At 41.5% G+C, this 27,906-nt stretch overlaps 5 protein-coding genes across 14 annotated transcripts in view; 2 read left to right on the top strand and 3 right to left on the bottom strand.

The window, feature by feature from the left end:
- Positions 1-7,085, top strand: part of kcnd3 (potassium voltage-gated channel, Shal-related subfamily, member 3) — an 83,215-nt gene extending 76,130 nt beyond the window's left edge. For both annotated transcript variants that reach the window (XM_026332612.2, XM_026332613.2), the window contains exons 5-8: positions 2,352-2,384; positions 2,494-2,586; positions 3,191-3,447; positions 4,371-7,085. In XM_026332612.2, the coding sequence (XP_026188397.1) occupies positions 2,352-2,384; positions 2,494-2,586; positions 3,191-3,447; positions 4,371-4,545 (558 nt within the window). In that variant the 3' untranslated portion in view covers positions 4,546-7,085. The remainder of the gene's footprint in view (positions 1-2,351; positions 2,385-2,493; positions 2,587-3,190; positions 3,448-4,370) is intronic.
- Positions 7,086-7,089: 4 nt separating this feature from the next.
- On the bottom strand, positions 7,090-17,207 carry ddx20 (DEAD (Asp-Glu-Ala-Asp) box polypeptide 20). Its single transcript, XM_026332611.2, has 12 exons — positions 16,986-17,207; positions 14,719-14,813; positions 14,126-14,294; positions 13,916-14,030; positions 13,619-13,761; positions 12,940-13,078; positions 12,764-12,822; positions 12,259-12,341; positions 12,013-12,118; positions 11,215-11,316; positions 8,227-11,128; positions 7,090-7,806 (listed from the first exon to the last, which is right to left on the bottom strand). The coding sequence occupies exons 1-11, from the start codon at positions 17,179-17,181 to the stop codon at positions 9,942-9,944; spliced, it is 2,394 nt and encodes a 797-aa protein (XP_026188396.1). The 5' UTR covers positions 17,182-17,207; the 3' UTR covers positions 7,090-7,806; positions 8,227-9,941.
- On the bottom strand, positions 7,651-9,589 carry LOC113145123 (5-hydroxytryptamine receptor 1E-like). Its single transcript, XM_026331521.1, has 3 exons — positions 9,582-9,589; positions 8,227-9,103; positions 7,651-7,806 (listed from the first exon to the last, which is right to left on the bottom strand). The coding sequence occupies exons 1-3, from the start codon at positions 9,587-9,589 to the stop codon at positions 7,651-7,653; spliced, it is 1,041 nt and encodes a 346-aa protein (XP_026187306.1).
- Positions 17,208-17,884: 677 nt separating the features above from the next.
- On the top strand, positions 17,885-19,630 carry parapinopsina (parapinopsin a). Its single transcript, XM_026331522.1, has 5 exons — positions 17,885-18,200; positions 18,630-18,720; positions 18,804-19,041; positions 19,129-19,371; positions 19,490-19,630. The coding sequence occupies exons 1-5, from the start codon at positions 17,885-17,887 to the stop codon at positions 19,628-19,630; spliced, it is 1,029 nt and encodes a 342-aa protein (XP_026187307.1).
- A 531-nt stretch (positions 19,631-20,161) lies between these two features.
- The window catches only part of LOC113145599 (cyclin-dependent kinase 17-like), a 31,852-nt gene continuing 24,107 nt past the window's right edge, over positions 20,162-27,906 (bottom strand). For 5 of the 9 annotated variants that reach the window (XM_026332501.1, XM_026332507.1, XM_026332505.1 and 2 more), the window contains 12 exons: positions 27,791-27,847; positions 27,572-27,686; positions 27,310-27,404; positions 27,161-27,223; positions 26,758-26,881; positions 25,885-26,005; positions 25,682-25,779; positions 25,454-25,559; positions 25,181-25,223; positions 24,986-25,076; positions 24,830-24,907; positions 20,162-23,772 (listed from right to left, as the gene is read on the bottom strand). In XM_026332501.1, the coding sequence (XP_026188286.1) occupies positions 23,669-23,772; positions 24,830-24,907; positions 24,986-25,076; positions 25,181-25,223; positions 25,454-25,559; positions 25,682-25,779; positions 25,885-26,005; positions 26,758-26,881; positions 27,161-27,223; positions 27,310-27,404; positions 27,572-27,686; positions 27,791-27,847 (1,095 nt within the window). In that variant the 3' untranslated portion in view covers positions 20,162-23,668. The remainder of the gene's footprint in view (positions 23,773-24,829; positions 24,908-24,985; positions 25,077-25,180; positions 25,224-25,453; positions 25,560-25,681; positions 25,780-25,884; positions 26,006-26,757; positions 26,882-27,160; positions 27,224-27,309; positions 27,405-27,571; positions 27,687-27,790; positions 27,848-27,906) is intronic. The other 4 variants (XM_026332504.1, XM_026332502.1, XM_026332500.1 and 1 more) reach the window with 3 other exon arrangements.

Below are 27,906 nucleotides of genomic sequence, written 5' to 3' on the forward strand. Positions count from 1 at the left end.
GGATGTTCCATGCTTCACCAAAATGTTGCGGTTCACAAGAACTATAGTGGCCTGAGGCTGACACAGCACAAAAACAAAAACAAGTGCTTCTTCCTCCCTCTCCCCTTCTATTTGTCACTGCTGCTCTATCTTTCACTCTGTTCAGTTGCAGTGGTGAGGACAGAAACACCATAACAGTGCTTATATTCATGCTATACCTGAATAATGCATAAAATCCATATTTACTGTATGTTGCCTCAACAAATGTTCTGCTGCGAGCACTGCAGTGTTTTTATACTGTATATATGTATGTAGATTTAAAATATGTTATGATTCCATAGATTTATTTCCCCTAAAGTGTCAACAGTTAAGAGTAAAGCATACCCAGACACTAAGAAAGCAGCTTTAATGAGAGTTTTCTAAGATTTAGGATTGTTTCTTAATGTAACACTGACGCTGTCTGGAGTTATCACAAGTTAGTTAATTGAGCGTAACATTATCACTATCTGCATTTTCCACTTTGCATATATATAGTGAGTTAAATTCCAGAGCGGCTTTGCTCAGATAAATGTAGCCTTCATTTTCTTTTTCTTTAATACACTTTGCGTTTTCTATCACATTCATTTTTGTCTTAAAACATTCTGGACACTTAGTGTTACAGGTGATGGAGACAACCGACTTGCTGCTTGTGTCGAGAGTTAACACTTCATAAGCTCATGGAGATGTGTGCCCGCTCAGTAAAATGTTAATTGTTGTCCACCTTAAGTATAATTGTACGGCAGCTATTTACTCCATGCAGAGCAAAGCAGTGTGTTTTGTCACTTGGCAGATCAAGCTGTTTCGACTCTCTACAGTATGGTGGCCACCTGGGTGGTGAGCCATAGCCGCCTCCAAACAGACTGCTGATACGGACTTTCAATTGCATGCATAGAGAAAAACAGAAATAACCTAGACACCTGTGTTTGACTGCTATATTAGGTACAGATAATCATCATGAACACAAGTGAGCGGTCTTGCTTAAGACAAGCCGAGTCATCAGTGCATAAATTTACCCTCACGGCAAAGAAACTTCTGCTTACAACACCAGCCGCGCACTGAACAAACAGACATTTTCTACTACAAATCTGCCAAACATGTCATTTCACTTGCCTTTTGGCAGTGCTGTGGTGCATGCAGGATCAGGGCAGCATTTTTTGGCTTTGTTTTTTTTTTTTTTTTTTTTTTATCAACAGCTCAGCTACAGATAATGTTGGGAAATACTGACGCAACCCATTGAAAGTCAGCATTACAGTACTGTAGGTCTGATGTGAACAAGGATGGCATCCTGCAATGTACTGAAGAGAGATCTTTCCAGGCTCAAGCTAAGGTTGATATGCTCACTATTCATAACAATAATGGAGAGCAGGCTTTTTGACTACTAGTTCCTCTCTTCTTGTTAGATAGACATATACAAATTTATACTCAGTCTGCAAATGTTTTGCCCAAGAATAATAATAATAATGATAATATTAGTAATTTAAAATGTCATCTGTTCCAAATATAACCTGAGAAAGACTGTACATAAAGTAAACAGATCACAGAATATTAATTAAAAGCCTTATGTTATATTACAAATAGCATTTTATGTTTAATATCTAGATTGTGTTACAAATATCATATATTATCATCATCTAGTCCAAAGAGAGCTGGGACAGGCTCCTGCAGATCCCGGTGACCCTAATTGGGAATTAGCAGCTATAGACGATGGATGGATGGATATTTTGTATATGGGATGAAAAATATAAATGGATGAACTTGGTATTAATAATCAAACGTTGTTCCAGCTACGTTTTGACAGTTTATTGAAAGTCTTAGATGATCTACAAGGCTCCCCATCAGTCCTGGGGGATCCATGTATTTTCTGACTCACCTTAGTATTGCCCAAAAAATGAGTTTTGTATCCAAACTCACCAGAGAACTAAAAACAACACCCACTTGTTCACACACCGATAGATACACAAACATGTAAACAGGCCACGACATAAAAAATAAGGAACATGGAAAACAAGTCATTAATGAGCTAGTCCTTGCAGTGACAGAGATGGAGGTGAAATGTCACAGTGCACATTTTTACGTGAATTGTATATAGTGTGGATACACACTATACTATATAATTAGGGACAGTTTTTGTGCTAGAAGTCTCCCTTCCAGCACAAATCAATGCAGTGTCTCCAGAGACTTTAGCAGACAGGGTTCTCCGAGTCAGAATAGTAAAGTTCCCCCCCGTGTCTGACCGATACGACCGCGGCCCTGACTGCAGTCTGTTCTCAGTGCTGAGCTATGAACATCAGTAAAACTCTCTGTTCTCCTTTTGTCTCCCTCTCCAACTGAAGCAACTTCCATACAAGATGAACCTTTCAGATCAGGTACTGAAACAGCAGCACACCTTCCCACATCTAATTAGATTTAAAAAGAAAATCTAGCATAGTGTTCATTTCCTCTGTGTGTGTGTGTGTGTGTGTGTGTGTGTTACAGAGTTCCACTGAAGAGGAGCAGCGGTTAAGCAAGTCTACCTCTCTATTAGAGAGCCAGCACCACCACCTGCTGCACTGTCTGGAGAAGACCACTGTGAGTACACACACACACACACACACACATTAATTCAGCCTTTCTCTCTGTAATATCGTCTATGCCACGGTTATGATAGAAACAATGTACACAGAAAATATTCTTAATTTTGGTTCTGCTTGTTTGAAAGTGTTAATTATCAAGATAAAACCCTAAATTGTGCAGTCACCCATACCATTCATTTTCTCTGCTATGGCTCATTAGATGAAAGTAACTGACAGCCAGGAATAATGTGTATAGAGCTACAGTACTTATATTTGCATGCGTGAGTGCAGCCCAATGTAGCGTGATTTCCATTGCACTGCTTTTCATTTGCGATACGCTTGTCTGCCTATATATGATACAGAAGCACTGTCTGTGCGGCATAACTCAGAGTGCGGCAAATGAAGGTATCTGACGTGTGCCGCTGCAAACACACACATACATATTTGCAAAAATGGACCACATGAAGACCAGGAGGAAATTAAGTTTAACCTATAACATCTGATTTTTTTAGATACTAAAGGGCAGCTGAAATAATCTGTAACAATAACAAACACAACAGTTGCCTATTTGCACATCCCTTCCTCTCTCACTCCTTGTTGTCTTTGTCTTTGTTTTACAGAACCATGAGTTTGTGGATGAGCAGTATTACCAGCAGAGCTACCTGGAGGCGGGGCTGCAGAATTACCCATCACGGAGCCCCTCTCTGTCTAGTCAGGAGGGTGTAACGGGCACATGCTGCACCCGCCGAAGCAAGAAGCACCACACCCCTTTACCAAATGCCAGTGCCCCAGCTCACATACAGCCTTTGACCCACACACACACACAACAAGGTTTGCAGGAGCTCAGCACCATCCACATCCATCCCCTCAGCACCAGGTAAGATCAGGATTCCCAAAGATCTGAGCAAAAACACTTGATTATTCTTCAGTTTGTATGAAGTGATGTTTCTGGCTTCTCTTACTGTATGCTATAGAAAATATTGTCATGGTGAGGAGTAATTCTACTTTTTGACAGTTTTAGTTCCCTTTTCTAGTGTGTTCATTTCCCATCAGCCTGCTTCATTAGATATTATAGAAAGTAAATATGTAACTTATGTGTTTTAAAAGTCTATAAGAAATGTGTTTTTCAAATATTTTTAGTGGACTAAAGAAAAGATGGCTGTCGTCCGCTGAAAACATTTTTAGGGTGTTCATAAAGTTGAGCTTTTTTTCAGCATCATCTGTAAACCTGCCTATTTACACACCCTGAAGAACCAGGATAACATGACAATCCCATTGGAATTGTTTTTCTGACCATTTGACAAATGTATGATGAGTATTTATGCATGCTTTACCTTTGGTTTGGTCCACAAACTCCTGAGAGAAAACATGTTTAGTTTGAGAGGAACTCGGATTTTCTCGCCAGCCTCTGTTTACTTTGACTCTGTTGAAAAGACTGCAAACCATTTTATGAGGAGCTGACAGCCATGACGAGCTGCAGAAATGGGGTACTGGCACTGCTCGCACCATATAAACATTATACAGAGTCACTTTGCCAGAATGGCAGTGTTTATTTTTTCGCACTGGCATGATTGTAACTGTGTGGTGATTTTTTGTCATGTTGGCCCGTTCACACTAGCGATGGCTGAATGTAAAACAGTTTTTGTAACGTGTGTAGGAGATCAACAATATTGGTTTCTCATTCACTTTCCCTCAATTAGAACTGTCCTGGGATGCACAAACTACCCGTTTTCCTAAAGGCACTGAAATATTCTGATTATTTAGGGCTATCCTTAATCCTTCTTTCCTTGTTTATCTTAGCCGCTCCAGTCTGAATATGCGCGTGGACGAGCCAGCACCCCTGAACTGCCAGAGCAGCCAGATCACCACAGCAATCATCAGCATTCCCACACCCCCAGTGACAACTCCTGAGGGCGATGCCCATCTGCCTGCAGGCCCCGCCCACCAGAACATTGTGAAGGTGTCCGCACTGTGAAGACTAGAGCGCAGGTGCGTCACACAGAAAGAAAGCTAAAGACTCATGGAGACAGACTGAGGGACAGAGGACTGGTAATGATGGAGGTGGTGGCATTCAGAGTCCTAGTCTGGCCGTGGTGGAGCCTGCCCTCTGCTGGTCATGTACTGTAATGACATGGGCTCCCTGTACAGTCGGAGGATGGCTTTTACATACAGTACTTTCATGTTAGTGGTTGGCATGCATGTGCGAGTGTATGTGAGTGTGTGTGCTGGAAAGAGTGAGGAATATGTCTAGGGAATCATTTCACTGGAGATGAGTGAGAGCGTGTCTATGTGACAGGATCAGTTACCAGAGTATGTGTCGCTGTCTGCGTTTTTCTGATTTTCACCTCAGTTTGACTCTTATGATCGTTTGTTTTAGCAGGAGATATAAAGGGAAAAGGAGAAAACAAGCATAAAGGGAAAGAAAAAATCTATCACATAAATCGACTGATTTAACCCAACACTTTGGTTTTGTGTAGTTTTGGTCAACTGACACCTATGCCCTGTTGTTTTTCAGCTCCAATATTATTCCTTTTGAGTTCAAATTCTTTAAAAGCAAACCTATGGTAGGCGTGTTTGTGGTGGAATTACCAATGAATTTCATATTTGTGAATGAGTGTATGTGAGTTTTAGATAGAGGATTTGTGACATTTTGGATAGGAGGTATGTGCCCCTGTGTGCGTGTGTCTCAGCTGACTGAAAACTTCAGTTTCGATTCTTCTGGAAGTCTCTGTGACTCCGAACATGGTATATTTGACTAGCTGCCACTCTGAAGGGTTCATTGCACACATTTCTATCTGAAATTCTCAGCTACAAGCCTTTTTACACAACATGTGCCTGTTTTGATGGAGTAAAAAGCGATTTATTTGTCTATTATGACTTATGACCCCGTCCCCCCTTGCCGTTCTTTTCCTTCTTCGCTCTTACAGCCCGACGGACCTCAAAGAACTCAATTCTCTAATATAAACCAAAAAAAAAAAAAAAAGAGAGAGAACGTTTTCAATTCAATCCACCACAATTAAAAGCACAAGGCATTTGCTGAGAATTTCTGACCTGAATCTGTCCTGAGCCCAGGTTTTTGTGAATATTGTTAATAGAATATTTTGTAATATTTGACCATCGTTTGGCAGAACCAGTGAAGCTGTCCTCTCGTTCTCTCTCCCTCACTCTGTCTTTCTCACTGTCCTCTTTCTGCATTTTTCTCTCTCTCGTTGTTGTCCTGTTGTATCCCTACCTCCTGTGTGAACAACAGTATGCTTTCAGTAGCCTTTCTAGCTGTCAACGTTTTTTCTTCCCCTAACTCAGTGGGCATTTTTCAGAGTTATTGAGTATGTGTATTCTATGTGGTTAGGAAACTTGGTGTTTGTACTTTTTGTCCTCCTTGGTGTTTCAGAGGATTTTATTTACTTTATCTTCTGGAGAAGGTGAAGCAGGGAAGGCTGTTGGTGATGGAAATGGTGACAACGGAAAATTGGAGGATGAGCCCTCCACAGATCTGTCACCAATTTTGTCTGTTCTCTCAGCCCATCATGTAACATTATTACTTATCATCAAATCCCGTCAAACGTGACCTTTGTAACTATGGCTTGTGACCTTTTAGCTCTGCTAGCATCCCACAGTAGCTGATGCCTCTCTGTTGGCCTTTTTCAGCTTGAATGTCATTCTGCAGTACTGTAGCTCCACAGACAGTTCGGTCTGTCTTTAGGTGGATAAGACCACTGCCGGGTTTCACCAAAACAGGGAGGGAACAGCTTCAGTCAAAGCAGTCCAAGTACCCACTTCTTTTCCACACAGATGAAATAAAAGGTTGATCAAGAGAGAGAGCACACATACAGGGCTAGAGCTGCACCAATATAGCTGCATACTCCATATCAGCATAGGCATATTTCAAAAGCAATACTGGAATTGGTCTAATATATCTGCCCATATGTAGCTGATGTTTTTCCCATGCAGAAGTAGTATTTAAAACAACTGCCAAAAAGTATTTAATTACCTTGGAGGCTTAACCAGTTTTACATATGCATTTGTACTGAGACTTACAATCAATACATATCATCATAGTATCAGCCATATGGGTGGAAATATATCACATATATCAGTGCATCACTACAGAAGATCCTACCTAAGGTCCTTTAGACTCCTGTGTTGTGTTTTAGTTCTTTCCGATCCCAACGTTAGTGAAACTCAAAGAAAGCCAAAAATACTGTGGGAACAGGGTTGGTTTTACCTCTGATATTCCTAGTAGTGATCTAGTACTACTGCTGGTAATTTAGTACAGTACACAGTGGCAACAGCTGCCTAGAATCCCATATTAGTCTTTAGTCAAACTGTGCGTAAATTACCTGGAGTAAAAAAAAAAAAAAAAAAAAAAAGGAACACGGACAGGCAGAACTTTTTCAGTGTAATTTTAAAAGTGGGGTTAAAGACATTGACTTCATATTCACAGCACCAAGTCCAACCTTTAGATACTATGGAAAACAACACGATTATGACATAGGTAGCGGTAGAAGTGAGGCTCCCTGTGATTTTTGTTGCTAGGACTGTGATTAAACGTGATTTATTTCCTGCTTCCCTGTTTTAAGACAGGTTGTTTTGTGTCAGCTGCACTTTCAAACTGACACAGTTTGAATTATTATGTAAGCATATTTCCGCTGAAAGTGTCAAAGCATAGCTTCCTTTTTTATTTTTACAAACGACAAAAACAGAGGTCTGTGATTGTGTATCTTTCTCTGTTATGTATTCTTTGTCTTTTTTCTGGGCTCAGTCACTTTTCCTCTCACTCTTTGCTTTGCCCTCCTATGCCACCTGTTGTTGTTCAGACTACTGCTGTGCGTATCTTGTCAGGTGTTGGATATTATTTATGACCTTGTCTTGTGTCCCGACTGTGAAATGCCTGATAAAACATCTATATCTGCCACAAAATGCAAATCTGTCAGCTCTCTTCTTCAACCGCCGCTAAATTACTGTGTTTTAGTGTGTAGACACCAGGTAGTGGCTTGTGTTTTTTTAGGTTCATTGTTATTTTTAATTCCAAAAGGTGGAGCCCATGTTTTCCAAATGTTTCCATCATACCACTGAAGCCTCAGGCTCTCTGTTTTAGTGGACATCCTCGGACGGAAGAGAAGAGTTTGCTGAGTTCAGAGCTAAACTGTCTGGTGACTAAAGTGTAGATGAGGGGATCCACCGCAGCCTGCACGCAGGTCAGCACAATGGCTGACGCCTCCAGCTCCACCAGCAGCTGTAGGAAACACAGGAGCGAGTTTAGGATATAGAACAAAATATTCCTGCACAGCAGCTACAGTATGAGGTAGGGCCACAACTGATTCATTAAACTGTCACTTTTTATTCTTTAAATTGCTAACGTTTTTTATTAAAATTGAACTTTGTTAGTCACAATGCTGATATGTTACATCTTTAAATCCTATGTTGTTTTCAATCCTAATTCAAATTGAAATGATATAAAATAACTGAGCTTTCTGAAAAGTGATAGATAATAGTAATGAAATCTTACTTTCAATTTTCAGTTTCTACTGAGACTTTTAGTAGAACCAAATTGCTAAGTATGTATTGTAGGACTGACTTGGAATGTACACGGTTTCTATTTTCCATCATCCTTATATTACTAAAGTTATGTGAACACAGTAACTGATACACTCACTCTGTCCGTGTTCTGGCAAGAGATGTTCATGATTAAAATAACCACCATGGGCATCCAGAAGAGCATGAACGCAGTGATTATATACCCAAAACGCTGGGCCACTTTCCCCTCCATCCGTTTCTTCCCTCGCTCCCTGGCCCCAGGTGTCAGAAGACAAACTGCCCCGACAATCTCCGGAGATCTTTCCAGGGTGCCTCTTGACACCGTCCGGTGAGGAGGCACCGGGCTGCTGGAGCACTCAGGCGGCAGAGACCTGAAGGAGCCCAGTGGAGCCGTCTGTGTCGCTGAAGCAGGGACACTCAGCCAGTCCCAGACCTGCTCAGATGCCATCGGCCTCAGCTGGACCCCCCTGTTGAAGACTTTCTTTTGGTGCTGCCTTACAACTTTGAATATCCGCACGTAGTGGATAATGATCACAGTCAGAGACAGTGCCCACACTGGCACCAGGACGTAGGGTCCAAATGGATCCGAATGCCGAAAATATTCATCGCCATGACCCATGATGTGCGGACGGCAGAGCATGTAAAAAAGTGCTTTTTTGGAAAGAGTCAGAGAGATTGTAGCCAAGATGAGGCCACATGCCCAGATGGACTGGATCCAAAGACGGACCCTGGCTCTCCTCCTCTCTGTTTGGAAAGGGAAGGCAATGGCCTGGAATCGCTCCACACTGATGCCCACCAGAGTGAGCAGCTGGACACAGCTGCACAAGGCATAGGTGAACTGCTGCACGGTGCACACAGACACCGACAACTGACCGTCCTCCACACAGTGCAGGAAAGAGAAGAGCAGCAGCGGCGTGTTCACGGAGCACTTCAGAAGGTCACTGACGGCCAAGCTGACGAGCAGCGCGTTGTTGCAGGTCTGCAGGCTCTTGGTTCTAAAAACAACCCAACAGACCCACAGGTTTCCAGGTAAACCCAAGGCTAAGGTTAGTGTTAAGACTGTGCAGTTGAATAGGAGAAATACTGTATCCATGGGAGCTTCCTATTGCCCAGCTGTTTCGTTGTAGAAAGTGTCCACATCCATAATTTCACCTGTGTGTTGTGCTTCCTCTGAAATCTCTAATTGTGAAATCTCTCTTTCATACATCTTAGACCACCTGTCTCCTCCCTGGTTCTAATCCACATCAACGTGCTGCAGCCCACAGTGAGCTTCAAATACCATTCACCTCTGCTTCACCATGATTTAAATTGGTAACATAAATACTACACATGGTGAAATTAGTTGAAGTGGGCCCCTGGGTTAAATGAATTTATTCAAGGGCGTTTGCCTTTTGTTGTGCCCAGCACTGATTAGGGAGAATTGCAGGCAGCAGTTGATTAGCCTGAAATCAGGAGCATGTGGAGTTGTCTGACCTTAGCATCCCCTACTGAAGAGATTAGTGTGACCTCCTTGACCTTCATGGATATCAGGTTGGATCAATGACTAGTGATGTAAGTGTTTGAAGAAAAAACATCTTTTTCAGCTCAGCTTGTAAACATGTACAGCAGTAACACAAAGGGACTTTAAAGTACATGCTTCACGCTAGTCATTTATTGGAGTAATTAATGTACAGTTTATGCTTTCAACTGAAAAACACAGTGGAAAAATCCATGTGTGCAAAATTTTGTGTTAGAGTCCTGCTGTCCAAATTCATTTTTGCAGTGAATATTCACACTGGCTTAGTGCACATATTTTCAGCGTAATTGGAAATCCTGATTAACCTCATGGTCAAGTCAGTATTTCAGGAGTTCATCCATGTATGCAGCATTCATACGATAAGCTGCCATCCAGTTGTGAGCTACAGTGTAGTAGCTTTGGTAACCTGGCTCTTGAAAGGGAGCCATGGAGGCGTAGTAATCATTCCAGGCTCTGTAACAGGCTCTCCAATAAGCTTCTGCACACCACTCCTCCTCCCCCTGCTCTTCTTCATGTTGTTGTCCTTCCTCCCTGTCCCTCTTGTGCTCTGTCTTCAATTTTTGTGAGAGTTCTTTGCTGTGGTGTTTAAGCTCTTCCTCCTTCTTTGATTCATATCTGCTTGTCTGTGCTGAAGCTCTGAGACTGGTTTCCCTGCTTGGCACAGATTCAGTCTGAGATAAGTCTTTCCCACCATTTGATGCACATGTTCTCTGGTGATAAATAGTGGGTGCGGAAGTACTACAAGGTTTGGATGTAGCAGGATCTGTTTTTGGTTTAGTCACACTGGGTGTAGGTCCAGCTTCAGTCTGAGGTTCAGGAATTGGTTTATATTCACCTCCTGTATGACATGACCTTCCCAGAGCCTCGTCATCCTGCTGGTTCTCCTCCATGTCTGATCCAGAGCTCAAAGGAACAGAAAATGACCTCGGCCGTGAAAAGTTAGATTTCCAACATTCTCTATTTTGTGTTAAACTTTGAGCTTCATCATCATTAAGTGTGAGAGACTCTTTATGCCCACTTTGATCACTGGTGCCGTTGTCTTCTTGACCTCTGAACTCTCTGATTACCTCCACCGACCTCCCCAAGCCTGTGGTGATGAAGCGCTGGAAGTCCAGCTCAGCTTCCTCAAAGCTCATAAACCTTGACTTGCAAATCTTGAAGGAGCTGAGTGGAGGGATCTTTGGCAGGGCGTCTTGCAGCTCTTTTCTAGTCGGTTCAGCCTGAGGTGGACTTTGCAGGACAGCGTCCCTTGGAGAGGATACTTTTTCAGCATTCCCTTCAATGTGTGCTCCTCGCCTGGGTGCAGGATGCATCTTCTCTGGCTTTCTTTTTCCCCTGTGGTCTAAATCTTGGTTTCCGATTAAGCCAGTGGCAGGGACTTCAGACTTTACACGCCTCTTCTTCTCTGTCCTGGAGGAGAGCTGGGGTAAAGGGCCTGAAGTGGAAACTTCAGTGCACACATCCCAGTCACATGGCTCATCCATCAGCCCAGGCTCTATGATGGCTAAAAGCACAGAAAACAGATATATTAAAAAAAATAAAATAACATTTGCATGTAAAATTCCTCTCAGACTGGAAAACAGTACTCACATGGCAGAGCAGACAAACTCAGGCCACACTTTTGAGCGATGGCCATGACCTTGTTCTCCTCCTCACCATGGCAACAGTAGGTTACAGCAAGCCCCCGAGTGCCTACGAACAAAATGTAATCCTCATTAGAAACACAAGACAGGAAGGGATAAAGAAGCCTACACAAGTTGTGTATCCGTGGATGGCAGGACCATCCGTTCACCCACTCACAGCTAATTAGCTTTTGTATCAGAGCCACACAGATGCTCAGTCATTCTAATTAAATATAGATTTGATTAGAAACCTATTGACCTTGTGAAGTGGGTCAAACCCATTAATATTGCAGAGACTGAAAGGTATTTCATTCAGTAAAAGACAGAAGGCAATGATCCTTTGAGAAGCAAGTCAAAACTAATTCAGAGCAGTATATCTGGTGGTGAACAGGTGGCTTTTATACAGATGATGTACCACCAGGAGAGAAACTGATTTCGGCATGGGCTGCAACACTGAACATCTACAATGGGCTTTGTCTGGCAGGCTTTTTTTAGTTACATTTTGATAAGGAAAAATCTTACACCTACTGAATAAGGATGAATAAATGCATAAAAAAACATTTGTCTTCACTCTGAGCTATTAACACTCTCTATGAAGCTGGGTTTGAGTCAAATTAGTGGACAGAAAGTGAAACTGCAGACATATAATGATGCAATTTACTACAGACGCTCTCTATCCAGTGACGGTGCCATCAACCAATAGGTCTGCTTCTAGGTGTTTTCTTTTTTGTGTCTCTGCTCTCAGTAAGAACTATTAGTCACTAACCAAAACGGCCAGCGCGTCCAATTCGGTGCATGTAGGTTTCCCAGTCCTGTGGCACATCCAGGTTTATCACCAAGTTGACTTTCTCTGCATCAATACCTCTGGAGGTCTGAACAAGGGGGGGGAACAAGGATTAAATAAACTGATCATAAACTACCTGGTTAGTTGAACATCTGGAGAAAAGTGAGCATGGTAGAGATGGGTGACATAAAGAAACAGCACAATGAGAGAGATGTGTGTGTTTCTCACCAGGTCGGTGGAGATGAGCACCCTGCATTGGTACTGTTTCAGTTTCGACATTGCCTCCAGTCTCTGGTCCTGACTCAGTCCACCTGTACAGATCACCACATCACAAAGGGGCAGATGAGCCTAATTCAAAACCTGAAACAATTAACTAAGCAAAAGAAAAATAATCTGCAACAATTTTCATAAATTATCCTTTGTAAAATTTTAAATATGTGAAGATGTGATAAACTAAATATCTTTCGAGTTTAGAGTTTTGGTGTGATAGATATGTTTTACCATTTAAATGACTTTTTCCAATAATCAAGACAAAACATCTTTTCAGAATAATCACCAGTGACACAGCTAATTTCCAAAAAAAGTTACACGTGCCCAGAGTATGTCTTGCTAAATGATCGGGTATTATATTTCTACTTTTAAACGACTTCTAATCATTTATAAAAACTCTTAACTTGACTGTGTGGTCGTCACTACTCTGCACACAAATGAGTTTTTCCAAAGCCCATCTCACCTGAGATACAAACAGCAGGTAAGCCTTTAGAGGAGAGGATGTCTGCCAGGTGCTGGGCCCTGCGGGAACAATCCAACATTTTACCAAACTATTTAGTGGAAGTGCATCATCAGCCTGCAGATATGCAATTAATGGTACTTATGAACAGAAGAGTATGCATTTAAATAATGTGCTACCTTGTGTGTAAGTTGGAGAACACTAGGGCCTGGTTGAATGGGATTTTACTGAACAGCTCTAGTAAGTGATGCACCTTCTCCTCAAAAACCTTGTGAGGCAACGGGTGGGACTGCACCAGCTTGTAATACTGCTTCAGACCTGCCAGGGGGCACATGAGTACAATGCAGATGGAGAGACATTTGTCAAAGCAAAGCAAGCCAATCCCAAAGTGCTCCTGGTTGGAAGTATACACAGACAAAAGAATCTGTGAAAACCAGGGTGTTTACTTCAGCTCAGAAAAAGCCATTTCCTCCATTCTTTCTCTACACAATTAAAAAATAAATAAAAATACTGTTACATATTTCAAAGACCTAAATTGAAATCCATCTAAGTGCTGTCATTGTGGGCTTCATGTCTTTGTTTACTCTCAGTTGCCTTAAGAGGAAATTACATTTTCTCTCCCAAATAAAAAAATAAATAAGCCATGTCACAACACTCATCACACCACAAACTACATTACATGCTATCATTGTGATCTTATTTTGGGAATCCTGTCTCTGTTAGGAGGGCTAGTTGACTTTTGACACTTTGTGAACTTGACCTGGCTGATATGTCAAGTAGTTTGACTAACACAGGACAAAGCAATGGCTTTAAGTCTGTGAGGAAAAAATGATGGTTATGTTAAAAAGGGGGCTTTACCTTTCAGACCCATGTCACTGGGATTGAGTCTAACAAAGGTGGGCTCTCTCATGTAGCGGGTGAGGTGCTGAGCAAGGGATTCTGGGTAGGTGGCAGAAAGTGCAAGCATCTGTTTGTTTAAAGGCAGTGAGGAGAAGATCCAGCTGAGCAACAATGACACAAGCAAAGGAGATGGAAGAGTTTCAGCATGTACGGGTTTGTAGAAGTATTTCATTTATGCAGATGTGTATTCAATGCAGAACAATCTGTACTCACTACACCTTCCTGCTGCCATAATCACACTCCTCTCCAACTTACTTTATCTGTTCCTGGAAGCTGCCCTCCTCCAGCAGCTTGTCGGCCTCGTCCAGAACAAACAGCCTGATGCTGGTGGTGGACAACATGCCCAGCTCAATAAGCTGCTTGATGCGACCTGAGTGCACAAACAATGTCACAAAACACAAACAACAGCATGACAGTTATGTAAACAGGTAATCCCTCTCTATTACTTTACCACTGGCCTCTTACCAGGTGACCCCACTGCTACATGGCATTTCTTCAAATGGGTTTTGTCCTGACTCACAGGCCGGCCCCCGATAAAAACATGGCACTCTAGGCCCTCCATGGCACAGCCAATAGCCATCACTACTGAGTGGATCTGCACCGCTATCTCACGTGTCGGAGCCAGGACCAGCACCTGCGAGTGAGGAAATTAAAAAAATACAGGACTGTTTGTGAAAAAGATAGAAGTCAACAACCACTTAGTGGTACATTTGACAGGTGGTGTTGTGTGGATAGTTCTTAATCAATAAGCAGCTAATAGGATTATAATCTCCTACTATCGGTAATCGTTCTCTTTCATTTATACTTCTGACACAGAGCAGCTTAAATTCATCAGATTAAAACCCTGCAAAACCAAAGTGATTATTATCCAGGGCCATCTGTTCTTGGCAAAACTGAGCCAAATCATAAACTTCAAAATATTGTTTTGTTGATGATTAGTGCACTTTCAACAAAAGTACATACATTTATCACACAGATTAAAAGCCAATCAATATTCTATATTTTTCTCCACATTCCACACTAATCACCATGACCTCCCCTGGAGTACAGCCACGCACCTGAGTCGCTGGATTCTCCAGCACCAGAGAGTCCAGTGCGATAGTGCAGAACACACACGTCTTTCCCGTGCCAGACTTTGCCTGTACAATCAAATCTGCAACAACAGATGGACAATGTAGGGCTCCACAATTAGCCTGAATGATCATGATCTCAATTTTGGCTTCCACAAGTAATTAAACTTGATTGGGTGCAATACTGATGCTCCACATCCAGAATAGCTAATCTGCTGCATTAAATCAAGTGCCTTCTATCCACAGTTAAACTGTGTGACCAATCCCAGGTGTTTACTTCAAGTGCAATGTGATTATCCGCTCTCTGCTTCACAGCTGCAGGCGAGAGCTTTTGCACAACCCAGACAACCTTCAAGCGGACTTTAAATAAACTTCCTCTGTGGGAATAAATCATCTTATTTGGTTATGAAGATGCTGAGATGTTTTTCTGAAAGTGAAACATTCAAGTATAACAAAACTGTTTTCTTCCTAAAGAATTATTTCACATATATAAACATGCTGAATAATTACAACAGCTTGCAATGATGGCAGATAATTGGTAACTACTGGCAACTGGAGCCCCAAAACTGATAAAAGTGAGATAAAGGCTATGAGGAAAAAAAGTAACTGAGTAAGTATCTTAGTAACTACTGGTGGAAAGTAACTGAGCAGCTGCATTTACTCAGGTACATTTGTAAAATTTTGAGGTGTTTGTATTTGCAACTTCATATTTCACTACTTTTCAGATGCAAATATTCCCATTTTTACCTGTTACTTTTAGTTACTTTTCAGAATCACATACATTAGTATCTGAAGTACAATTACAGTATACAGTATGATGAACTTCATATAGTAAGGTAGTTAACATTAGCTCCACCTTAACCAACTGTGACATCCTCAATAAAGCATTAGTGATTAAAATTAAATGATAGAATATCCAGTACTGGGAAATGTGCCATTCTGCATAATGAGTAGTTTCACTTATGGTAAAATATTTTGATGTGAATACTTTTGCACTTACAACTTTTAAATGCAGGACTTTGACTTATAAGAAAGTATTTTTAGACGTGGTATTTCTACTTTGACTTAACTCCGTATCTTTGCATATAAAGACAAAGGTAAGGTCAATTCACCAAATATTACAAAAAAAAAAAAAACATTTACAGACACACACACACACACACACACACACACACACACACACACACACACGGGGGAACTATTTTCTACTGAAAAACAATCCATATAAAAATTTGATGGATGCTGCAAATGATTCAGACCAAACTAAACCAGTCCAGCCTCAGTGAATCATTTGGTGTAAACTGTGCACATAGGACAGACGTCTGAAAGGCAAGTCTTGAAAATTGCAGTTAAATTAAAAAATAAAAATATAGCCCATTTAATTAATTTATATTTTTATGTATTATCACAACTAAATTTTTTTCATATCACATATCAGTTAATCTGCTAATTATTTTCTTAAACAGTATATGGACAGCACAAATCCCTAAGAAGTGAGGTAAGTGACCCTCTGACCTCAGTTGCTTCAAGGTGCAATTTACTTCCTACACAGCTGACTGACCAGTCCACCCTGCACTGGAAAACTCATCCTATTATTACCCTTAAAAAGGTAAAAGGCTGTTTCAGTAGTAAATTACAGAGCAGTAGGGCCGACAAATAAAGGACCACACTGAGTGCAGTGTGATGTCTCCAGTCAGATATAATTACATGTACTTACTGTCTACAGGTTTCTCTGGGGCCCTGAATGTATCAGGGATTTGTTAGTCTGGTGTCTTAATCCTGCAGGGACTGGTCAACTACTGGTTCCCAGAGCCCAAACTAAAACTGGTGAAATGGCTTTTAGCCTGTGTTGCTAAAATCACAGGTAGGTACAAATGGCTCCTGCAGAATGTAACTGTGCAGGTTTATGTGTTTAGAACTGGTCAGTATTAATGTTGGAGCCAACAAAGCAAAGTGTTTTCAAACATGGTGAAAGATTTTTCTGTAAATGTGAAACATGCAGCACAGACTGGGACCAGGTGGCATCATGCGTCTGTCATTACATCAGTGAGCAGCAACATTACAACATTACAGCTGTGGGCTCAACCAGGAAACACGTGTGTGCTGCTACAAACACACACATGCACATGCACTGATAACACTGTTCATCACACACACATGCACATGCACTAATCACACTGTTTCGCACACACATGCACACAGACAGACAGACAGACAAACGCACGTGGAGTGGCCCGTGTGGTGCGCGCACTCACCGAGTCCGCAGCGGCCCAGCGGGATGGCCTTGAGCTGGATCGGGGATGGTTTGTGAAACCCAGCTGCAGAGAGACCGTCCAGCACGGGCTGGGTCAGTAACAGGGAGCCAAAGTCGATCCCCTCCGACAGAAGCACATCATCCGTCCGCTTTCGCGTTTCTATATCGTGGGCTGTTCTCCTCACGGACGCAGCCATGTTGACCGTCACCCCACGTGCTCTGACTCGTCTGGTTAAAAGACCTCAGATCTGCGTCTCTACCGCCCCCTGGTGACCTGGAGGGGAAACATCTGTATTTTACTGAGCTGTGAAGAAAACATGCAAACTTTAATCTGGCAGATTCAATTTGTTTGTCTGACATGTGATAAAAGCAGCAGCTGCATGCAAACATCTGTGAAATGAACCAGCTCTAATGTTACTTCTGTGGCCTTAACCAGCAGATGTGCATTTAACTCACTGACCCCATGTTGTGTTCCTGAAGCTGTGCTTCATTATTCAGATCCAGCAATCATGGGAAGTGCAGTATTAGATTTATTGAATTCACAATCCGGATCTTTGGATTTGCTCTTCAAGAATTAAATATCTAGGTCATGATTTAGGTCGTCACTCCTCTTAAAGGGGCTTGTTAATATAACCCCACCTTCAGAACAGCAAAGATGCAGCAGAGAAGACGTTGTTGTTGTTGTTGTTGTTGTCATCGCTCACGTTGGTTTTCTTTAATTCACATCTATTTGACCTTTCTGTTCTGTTTTTGTTCAAGCTTTTGTTTTGACCTGTGGGCGTTTGGGACTTGAGCTGGATTTGTTTTGAACTATAGATGGACCACTGACACTTTTTTTTTTACCAGGAAGCATTTTGTGGTATAAGCAATCAATCTTTCATTTAACCTGCACTGAGGAAAATGGAGACTGGAAACTCTTCATCTCACAGCTCTGTCAGCACGGAGCTCCTTTCTCGAAGCGGCTACACGGTTCTGGCCGTTATCATGGGAGTTTTCTCTGTAGTGGGGATCATCCTCAATGTCCTGGTGATCGTGGTGACAGTGAGGCACAAGCAGCTAAGGCAGCCACTGAGCTACGCCCTGGTTAACCTGGCCGTGTGTGACCTGGGCTGTGCTATGTTTGGGGGTCTGCCCACCACAGTAACCAGCGCCATGGGGTACTTCAGCCTGGGTCGTGTGGGCTGCATATTAGAGGCCTTTGCTGTAGCCTTTTTTGGTGAGCCTGCTTTATTTAGTCCAAAAGAAGAACATGTCAAACAGTGACTTTCATTTTGTATGATTTAATTTGTGGTGGAATAAGTGCTCAGACCCTTTGAACACTCTAAAAAGTACTAAATGCTCTGTATTCGAAATCCTACCAAACTAAAAATACTGTAGTAGTACAAGTATAATAAAATAAAATGTATTCAGTAGTTATTCTGCAAAATACTGGTCCCTGTGTTGGGGATTGAAGCCTCAAGAGATTGAGGAGTTAATTTACATCTAAAACTACTTTTTTTGTAAAAAGGTTGGAAATCACTGTATTTTATTAACTCTTAATTTAAAAAGTGACAAATAACTATGGCTGTCAGCTAAATTGATTGAACAGGATTTTTTCCCCCACAGTATAAAGTATAGTCTCTACTCCTTCCATCTTTTCTGACAGGTATAGCAAGTCTGTGCACAGTAGGAGTCATATCTGTTGAACGCTACATAGTGGTGTGCTTTCCCATGGGTGCTGTCCTGTTCCAGACCAGGTAATAACCATCAAATCCTAAACCTGCAGCATCACACACAAAGGTTCCCCCAGCATATGGCCCACTATCTCTATTTGCCCCAGACACGCAGTTGCTGGAGTGGTGCTGTCCTGGGTGTGGTCGTTTGTGTGGAACACTCCACCTCTGTTTGGTTGGGGAAGCTACGAACTGGAGGGCGTCGAGGTTTCCTGCGCTCCTAACTGGTACAGCCGGGATGTTGGGAACATGTCTTATATCATCATATATTTTCTCCTTTGCTTTGCTGTGCCCTTTTCTATAATCATGGTGTCCTACTCACGACTCTTGTGGACCCTCCATCAGGTAAGCAATAGACAGCCTAAACACACTGTTTTGTTAATTGAGTCATTATTATAATAAAGTCATTCTGGTTGGATTGTGGTGTCATAGGTGACTAAGCTGCAGGTATCTGACACTGGGCGCATAAACCGTGTGGAGATGCAGGTGGCACGTATGGTGGTGGTCATGGTGTTGACCTTCCTGGTCACCTGGCTGCCATATGCTGCCATGGCCCTGGCTGTTATCTTGGACTCCAGTCTATATATTGACCCCATCGTCGCCACTATACCTGTTTACTTGGCCAAAAGCAGCACGGTCTATAACCCCATCATATATGTTTTCATGAACAGACAGGTGATCCTTCATCATGGACATTTATATTCACACAAATAAGCCAAGAAAGTGGAGAAAAAAAGCAATTCAGGCAGATATAATTGCATTAACTGTGTGTTCTGTATGTGTTTATTTCCAGTTTCGAGGATACGTTGTTCCCTTTGTCCTATGTGGACGGAGCCCATGGACCTCAGATTCACAAATATCTGAGGGTGAAACCACTGTGGCTTCTCTCAACAAGAGCCAGAAAGTTTCACCTAAAAGATCTTTAATAGAATAAAAGTATGTCGTACGAATCCTCATGATCTCACTCCTTAGAGCTCAACCTTTAGCCAAACCCTCCGCACTGGACTGCAAATCAAGAAATGCCACATTTCACATTTCAGCCACAGGACATAGAAACGAGAAGCATAAATATGTAGTTGATGTTGGATTATATCACACTTCATAGCGATATATTTTCACAAGATTTATGACAAGAAAAAAATTGTTATTTTTATTTTTATTAGGTGTACACACCCCTTTGCTTCTTATGGTCTGTGCTTAAACATGATACACATCGTTCCCACACAATCAGATTTCAGCCACCTTTATATGAGCTTTATGGCTTTGATTGATAAAAATGAAAACAAACAAAAAAAAAAAAAAACCAGTGTCTTTCTTCCTTTGCAACACAATACTTCAGCATTTGGGATTCAGCATGTTAAACAGCAAAAACAAAAAAAACTGTCGTCAGTTTAGTCAAGTCTCACAGTTTGATCATTTCACATTTATTTATATTCCTCTCTCAATAAACACAGATGCATACTCATCCTCTTACCTTGGCTTTTTATTGATTGCAGAGATATTGCTATTACTTTAATTGATGAAAGGCAAAAATAAAAGTAAAATAAATTAAATTTTAAAAAGCCAGAATGTGAATAGCTGTATCAAACCTGTACATTTTTGTATATACAGAGTGAGGAATTATTTATGTACATGCTACATACTGTCAAACTCTGTGTATAAGCAGTCCCTCTGACAGGCAGAGGCATGGGATCATTTCACTCTTTCTGAATCTATTTTGAGAAAAAAGCTGCAGAAGTGACCCGAGGTCAGTGCCTGAGGAACAGGAAACGCAAACCTGCACTCACGGACCATCTCATAGATACAGTACATGTTGACAGTTGAGTTGTGTGCTTGAGCCCCTGGTGTAGGACTGTGGTCCTGTTGTTTCTGACAGTGTGTAACAAGAACAGCATGAAACAATAATGTGTCTGCTAAATTTTAGGATTTTCAGTCAGACCACCTGGTTTTTACTGTGCTGTATAACTTGAGGGCGATCCAATTTGTCATGCAAACTATAAGGTCCCAATGCTGGCAGTACATCACACTGTTACTGAATACTGTGTTGTCATTATCTTCATTGTATTTAAGGTCTTCAACCTCATTAGGAGTCATTATAAGTTAATGCGGTGTCATGTGATAAGCTCCTGTCTCTTGCTAAAATGAAACCTACCTATTCATTTTCCAGCAGCAGCTACTTCACATACCAACTGAAAAGCATCTGGATGATAATAACAAGCATAAATGGAGAGATAAGGTAAGATTCAGGTAGTCTCTGACAGACAATAAACACAGAAGACAGACAGGTTGATAATAAGATTGTTTTCTTCTTCACTTTCATTTTGAACTGGCTTTGCAAAGGGTTTCAGCTCACGTTTGACAAATTCTGGTCTACTGGGGGGAGACATACAAGACCAGCTGTACCTCACAGCATCCACAAAAACAACATTAGTAATAAGTCCTGAGCTCAAGGAATGTGCAACACGTTCCCAGCCAGTCGCCAGCTGTTCCAGCGGGAACACAGTAAAGACTGGGAACAGCATCCTGGAATTATCATTGATTCTGAAAAGTAAAAAGTATGAATATATATACAAATTAAAAAAATGAGTAAAAATAAAAGCACATAAAGGTGGGCAGGACGAGTTGGGGTTGTTGAATGGTCGTCTAGTCGTGATCTAAAGAGGTAAAATCAGGTGCAAAGAGAATAGTTCAACATCGACACCTGTACATGCCACAACAAATAAACTCCTAAGTCAAGGCAAAAGAGGAAGGGGATGTCTGAGAATAAGCAGGTGAGGATTTGTACACTTCCTTTACACTTCTGTCCTTCAGTGATGTCCCTCATGTACTTGAGCATCTTGCAGTGCAGCGTTCTTTAAAGCATATGACAACCTGCACAGTTTGTGAAATGCAAAGTGTTAATTGTAGTGAAGTGGTGGCCAGTATATCTGTCCATTTCCCTATAGTCTGAGTTCTTTATTTTTTTGGTTTATTACTTAATTTTTCTTTGCTCTAATATCTAGAGTGTACGTTACATCCTACTCTGCTTTAGTGACTGATGAGGTAACACAATGACAGCCACCCCGACCTCGACTGGACAATAAGGTGCTAAAGTTTAACTCTGTAAACTCCAATGATCTACACACTCTACTTTCAAGTGAACTTCCAAGTGTGTGTGTGTTTACGGCTTATGTGTGTGTTTAACACAGAAAGATAGAGTTTGGGAGAGACAGTGATTGTGTGTTGTTTTCAAATGTCACCTAATATAGAGCCAAGAGGTTAGGCGAGGGTCTAGGTTTTTGAGGTGCAATGTTCAGAGTTTGGGTTCAGGCTGAGGCGTGTTATGAAAAAGCGGAGTTCTACAGATCAGTCTCTTTATGTACAATAACAAAAAAGAAAGCACAGGAGAGACAGACAGTGTCCGTCTCCCTTTCTCAGCCTTTGAATTATTTTGTTCCTTCTTCCTCGCAGCTCACTGATACAGCAAGTCCTGTTGAAAAGCGAGTCAGTGGCTGCCCTCTCCTGGACAGATGCAGTCATAGCAGCAAGGAGAATCGCACACTCTCCCACTTTTCTTCCTGCATCTCACACTCATTTTTCAGTCTTTAGGGTTGAACCATATTTTTTTTTTGTCAAGTATGAATTCTTCAACCATTGTACTGTGTGGTTTTGTTTTGTCGTTTTACTCTATGTGTGTGTGTTTTCTTCTTCAGTGTGTGTGTATTTATGCAGCAGGCTGCCTGTCGGTCCTTCAGTGCGTGTGAGGCAGCGTCAGTGAATGTACGTCTGACAGGACGGCGCCACGTTTCACTGTCCTCCCCAGCGCAGCACCCTGCCAGCACTAAAACAACACACTCTGCCTCCTGCTCTTCCCCTGGGCTGAGAGAAAGACACAGAGAAAAACAGACACAGAGAGAGACATATAAAAAACAAAGCTTTGGATTTGATCTGGACACGCAAATACACACCTGAAAATGTCACACACACAAAATGTTCACTACAGGGTACAGATTTTAGCAAATTTATTCAGAATTCCACCAGAACATTAGTCCTGTGAAAGATCTCAATCTTCATCTTGGGAAATAAATTTTCCAGAAAGTCTGACAGAGCATTTAACTGAATAATCAAGAAACTATTTTAAACGAACTCGGAGCCGATGCCTTTGTGATTAAAAATGTTGATCATGTGACTGTTGTGAGGCTGGTTCCTGCTGCGTCATCTACTGTCCACTGCTGGTTAGCTAAACAAAAACAAACACTGCCCCCCAAAAATACCACTGCACATAACCTCATGATCCCATGTCTCCAAACTGATGCCACAAAGTTGGAAGCACACTATTATCTAAACAGCCAGAAAGAAAAAGTACAAAAAGTGTATTGATAGAAGCCAAATCATACTTACCAATAAGTATAGCACAGTAAGACCAACACCCATATCCATGCTGACAGAAAATAAAACACACAAACATACACACACCACACCAAACACTCACTTACAGTCTGAACAAAAAGTCTACATCTCTCGCTGCAGAAACCTAAACAGGACTGCAAATGAAAAGATTCAAATGACTTTCCAGTTTTAGATCACATTTATGAATATACTGCTGCTCTGTTCATCCAGAAGATAAACAGTAGGAGAGGCTCACGGAGAAAAAGAGGATTAGGAGAGTGAAAGCTGAGATGCTGTTTGAGGGTTCAGAGCCTGAAATGTGAAGGAAGTCTGAGAGGAAGAATAATAGGGGGAGGGAGAGGATTTAACAAAAACAAAGAAAGGACCAACTATAGAAAGGATATAAAGGATAAAAAGGCATGAGCTTTAAAATGTGTGAAACCATATGCCAATTTGGTTCAGGGGATATTGTTCAGCAAAGTGGGATTGCAACAAAGAGAAGGCAGGAAAGGTTAACAGAAAAGAAGCCAGGTAACAGAAGGGAAGCTGAGCAGAAGACAGACAGAATGAAAGAGACTGTATTTACCAGAATGGTAGGGACCACTCAGCCAGTGGAAGTGGAGGAGAGATTGTGACTCTGAGCCCTGGGATTGGCTGCTTCTCTCTGGAAGTACTGCGAGGGTGCGGAGCCTAGCTTATGGGCCATTGCTTTTTAGGGTTAAAGGGGGAAGGGAAGAGGTTGGGAATATTAAGGTATTTTGGAGGAGTTGGAGTAGGGTACACAAAGGAGATAGAAAAGATTAAGGAAAAGATGAACATTGCAAAAGAATAGAGAGTGGGCACCAATAAAGAGAAGAGACAGTTTATCCGAACACGACAGAGAAGCAGCACAGGCACAAAGAAAGAGACACACAGACTAAGACAAAGACAGAAACACTTAAGTAAATCTAAGCAAATGTCAAAAAGGCACATCGGTATGCACAGTTAATGAAGAGTGGTTACAACAAAGGTAAAACTGCTCCGCTGTACTTTGTTAGCCTTAGTGATGTAACTGGGTGCTGTCTCTGTGGCTGACTGTTCTACTTAGTTCATCAAATATCACAGGACTCTTGTCTATGGCTTAAAGTCTTGAAAGTAAATTAGCACCTTTCAACATCAAAATCTTACATTTATATGTGAATCGCTACTGCAATGACACAATCTATTGCATAAAGCAAAACCCTTCCCCTGTTCATTACTGCATGTCAAAATACTGATTGTCTCCATTAGGTCCTCCTGTGCTTTGAATGGCAGGTTAAATTAGTGTCCTCATGGAAGACTTTATAACTCACTACCCATGTGAACACATAGATTAATGATAAGACTTAGAGTCTAAAGCCATGCTCTACAAAGATCTACATGTTGCAGGTACCAAGACTGCTCATGGTGCCAGTGGAAAAGTCATGTGATCACCAGTATTATATTATAGTATAATATATAGTATTATAGCTCCAGGGAACCGTGACAATTGATATTACAGGAGCTGTTGTATGTGTTGGGAGGTGCAGATCTATATGTAGGGGCATGAACCTGGTATTAGACTGGGAAGTGTAAGTGACATCTGTGAGCACACAGTGACATGAAAGATGACCAAAAAGAAAGGTCTGGACAGAGAGGAAAAAAGAGAGACAAGGAAGAGGACAGGGAGCAAGCTCTATCATATTCCCCTGGAGAATTCCTCCTTTCCTGGTTTTTGCCCATTACTTCCCGATCTTAGAAGACTTACTTGACTCTGGATAGGTGGAGGACCTCTTTCCTGGATCTCTCTGGAGCTGAATGCCTTTTACAGAGAAGATGGATGCAGCTGAAAACAACAGAGAGTTAGTGAGACACTGATTGTGCATGACATGTATGTTCAACAAGTCGGACTGTATGTACTCACTGTCAGCCAGCGTTTGAAGCTGCTCTCCAAGACTTCTAAAATATGAGTGCCTGAGAGCGTCCTCAGCCGATACACGCTTCTTGGCCTCGAACTGGAGAGAAGTAAAGAGGGATGTGGAGAGAGGATTGTTTTATACCTAATGCTTCACATATACATATATTAAAACAATTATCTCCAAACAGTAACGTTCATTACCTGTAAAAGCATTGAGAGCAAGTCATGGCCATCGTTGTCTATCCTGTGTGAGAGGTAGAAAAAGAGAAAGTGAGTTGAAATTGAGATTCAGTGACTGCTGACCTAAGCTGCACGGAGCAGTGTAATGCTCCTGCCCTGTCAACAGGGGCAGAAAACCTTGACTGCAGTTCCTCCTGAAAATGAATCCTGCATCTCATTACATCTAATATTTCACATCATTTAATCTACACAGACAAGAATCCACAGTTTGTACATGCATTCAAATCTACACACCTGGGTGCATGGTTGACAAGCGGCTCTGCATTGTATCTGGGGAAATTGTACGTCTTAAACTCTTCACTGGTGGTGATACCAGGCCAAGTCTCTTCTGTAGGAGTACCTATTGAAGGCAATACAAAGTGTATATACTGTACATACATGCATATATATATTTATACACACATAAAAGCATTAAAGTTACATGAGCAAATGCTCATTCATGTTCGGCTCATGCCATTTTACCGAGGATGCGGAATATGAGGTGGAGCTCATCCTCTACAGTTGATCCAGGGAAGAGAGGTCTGCCTGTGATCATTTCATAAAAGATACAGCCCACACCCCTGGGCAAAAAGGGCAGAAGATTAGCAGGAACAAAAATGAAGAGGAGCACAAGATGCTTTTTCTGTGAGTCTGTGTGTATTTTCTGTAGATATGTATTTGCTCACCACATATCAATGGATGTAGAGTACTCAGTGGAGCCCAGCAACACATCTGGTGGTCGGTACCATAAAGTCACAACTTCATTGGAGTAAGTCTTGGTAGGGACAGACTTGGCTCGTGCCAAACCTGAATTCAAAAACATGAAGGGTCATTAAATTGTATAAATATGTCCGTAGTGTTTGATTATGATGAAGGGCACCACAGGTGTACAGGACAGAACAAGATCACAACTCCTCAAAGCAGAACAAACTGGATTGACTGAACTAGTTATGAGAATGCATTTGACTTTTGTGCACTTTGTGGTCACCCTGTAAAACATGGACATTTTTAAAGTGCAAACTATATATATATATATATATATATATATATATATATATATATATTTACGGATCAATTCTTAGCCCCAAATTTAATATGAAGAGTGTAAATAATTAGTCATTTACAAAGGGGGACTCCAACACTAGAGCCTGCATAACTATATGTCATGCTTCAATTTTTCCTACAGAGGGCAGTGTTGAGTGGTTAGTCAGTAGTGCTGTAGGATATAGGAAGCACTTTGGCCTCTAGAGACCACTAACCTTGGATGTCAGATCCAAACAATATATGTTTTATTAAAAAAATAAACATAAATGGATAAAAAAGTCTTTAGCAGTCTGTAAACTAGTATGAACTGTGCCTGTCCTGTGTGTCTACTCTGAACCTTTTTACTTTGAAAACTAGTTGTTACTGAAGGAATATCAGTCAAAACGGTCTGTGCTGAAATTTTCACCTGCTCTCCTTTTACTCTCATCTGAATCTGAAAAGTCAAACTGAAATAAAAATATTTAAGACAGTTAAAATATCTGATTTCTTGATTTGAGTAAAAAATGCTCCTCTACCAAAGTCTGCCAGCTTGAGCTCTCCCTTTTCATTAATGAGCAGGTTCTGGGGTTTGAGGTCTCTGTGGAGGACCTTCCTTCTGTGGCAGTATGCCAGACCTCGTAACAACTGGAACAGAAAGATCTGCAGAGGAGAGTAAACAAGTGTGAATTATTCTTACATGCTTAATATTAAATTGAGTCAACGGTGTAAACAACACAATAAATTATTGCTACAACTACATTTTTGTGGCATGATTACCAAAACAACATTAAAGAACAAAATCATTATCAAAAAACACAATAAGATTTTCAGATTTATCACAAAGACAGATAGCACAACCAGGGAGTGTTCTGCATTTCAAAAAGCTAAAAATATGATTAAAGTCTTTACAAGTTGACCATATGTATTTTTCTGAATTACCTTCACATTGTAAACACTCATAATGCTCCCACAGTCATCCATATACTGCTTGAGGTCTTTTTCCTAAAAGAAAGAAAGAAAGGGTGCCGATATGTAGATTAGTGTGAGATGTTCTATACAGACAGAACAGACAAAGTCCAGATACTCACCAGATACTCAAAGACGAGCGTCAGGCACTTGTCAGTGTGGATAATGTCATGGAGAGTGACAATATTGGCGTGCTTCAAGTCTTTCAGTAAAGACACTAGAAGAGGAGAAGCGTCAGACACTGTCAGTCAAACAAAGACGACCTGTGAGAAGAACTTACAACAGGGCACTACAGATTAGCAGCAACTGCAGGCCCTAAAAACGATGTTTAAGTTGTTAGCTTTCAAATCCCAATAAATAAACCTGCTAACACCCATCAGTTACCTTCTCTGATAGCTGTGCAGGGTGCGCCTTCCTCGTGCTCCAGTCGGATCTCTTTCAGAGCCACCAAGTTGTCCGTTAACTTGCTTCGCCCCTTAAACACTGTAGCATAGGTCCCCTGCACAGAGCGGAGAGCATGTGAATGCATTTATGAAATAAAGCGAGCTGAACACTGGAGGAGCCTGTATGTGCTCAGTGGCACCGTGTCTTTACTGAGCTCACCTCCCCTAGTTTGTCCAGTTTGATGTAGGTCTCAAGTTTCCCAAAGCCGATTTCAGACTAGAGGGAGCAGACAGAAAACAAGACGTTACAGGCATTATCAATGTGCACTATCACCA

The sequence above is a fragment of the Mastacembelus armatus genome, chromosome 7 (genome assembly GCF_900324485.2).
Source record: "Mastacembelus armatus chromosome 7, fMasArm1.2, whole genome shotgun sequence".
Lineage (NCBI taxonomy): Eukaryota > Metazoa > Chordata > Actinopteri > Synbranchiformes > Mastacembelidae > Mastacembelus > Mastacembelus armatus.

Coding starts and splice junctions, on each gene's coding strand:
- LOC113145123 (XM_026331521.1), bottom strand. Junction 7,807..8,226: donor CTTGCCAGAACACGGACAGA/GTGAGTGTATCA, acceptor TGTTTCCTACAG/CTGCTGGTGGAGCTGGAGGC.
- ddx20 (XM_026332611.2), bottom strand. CDS start 17,181: ATGGCTGCGTCCGTGAGGAGAACAGCCCACGATATAGAAACGCGAAAG. Junction 14,295..14,718: donor TGGAGAATCCAGCGACTCAG/GTGCGTGGCTGT, acceptor CCTCACTCGCAG/GTGCTGGTCCTGGCTCCGAC. Junction 14,031..14,125: donor TGTAGCAGTGGGGTCACCTG/GTAAGAGGCCAG, acceptor TTGTGCACTCAG/GTCGCATCAAGCAGCTTATT.
- parapinopsina (XM_026331522.1), top strand. CDS start 17,885: ATGGAGACTGGAAACTCTTCATCTCACAGCTCTGTCAGCACGGAGCTC. Junction 18,201..18,629: donor CTTTGCTGTAGCCTTTTTTG/GTGAGCCTGCTT, acceptor CTTTTCTGACAG/GTATAGCAAGTCTGTGCACA. Junction 19,372..19,489: donor ATGTTTTCATGAACAGACAG/GTGATCCTTCAT, acceptor GTTTATTTCCAG/TTTCGAGGATACGTTGTTCC.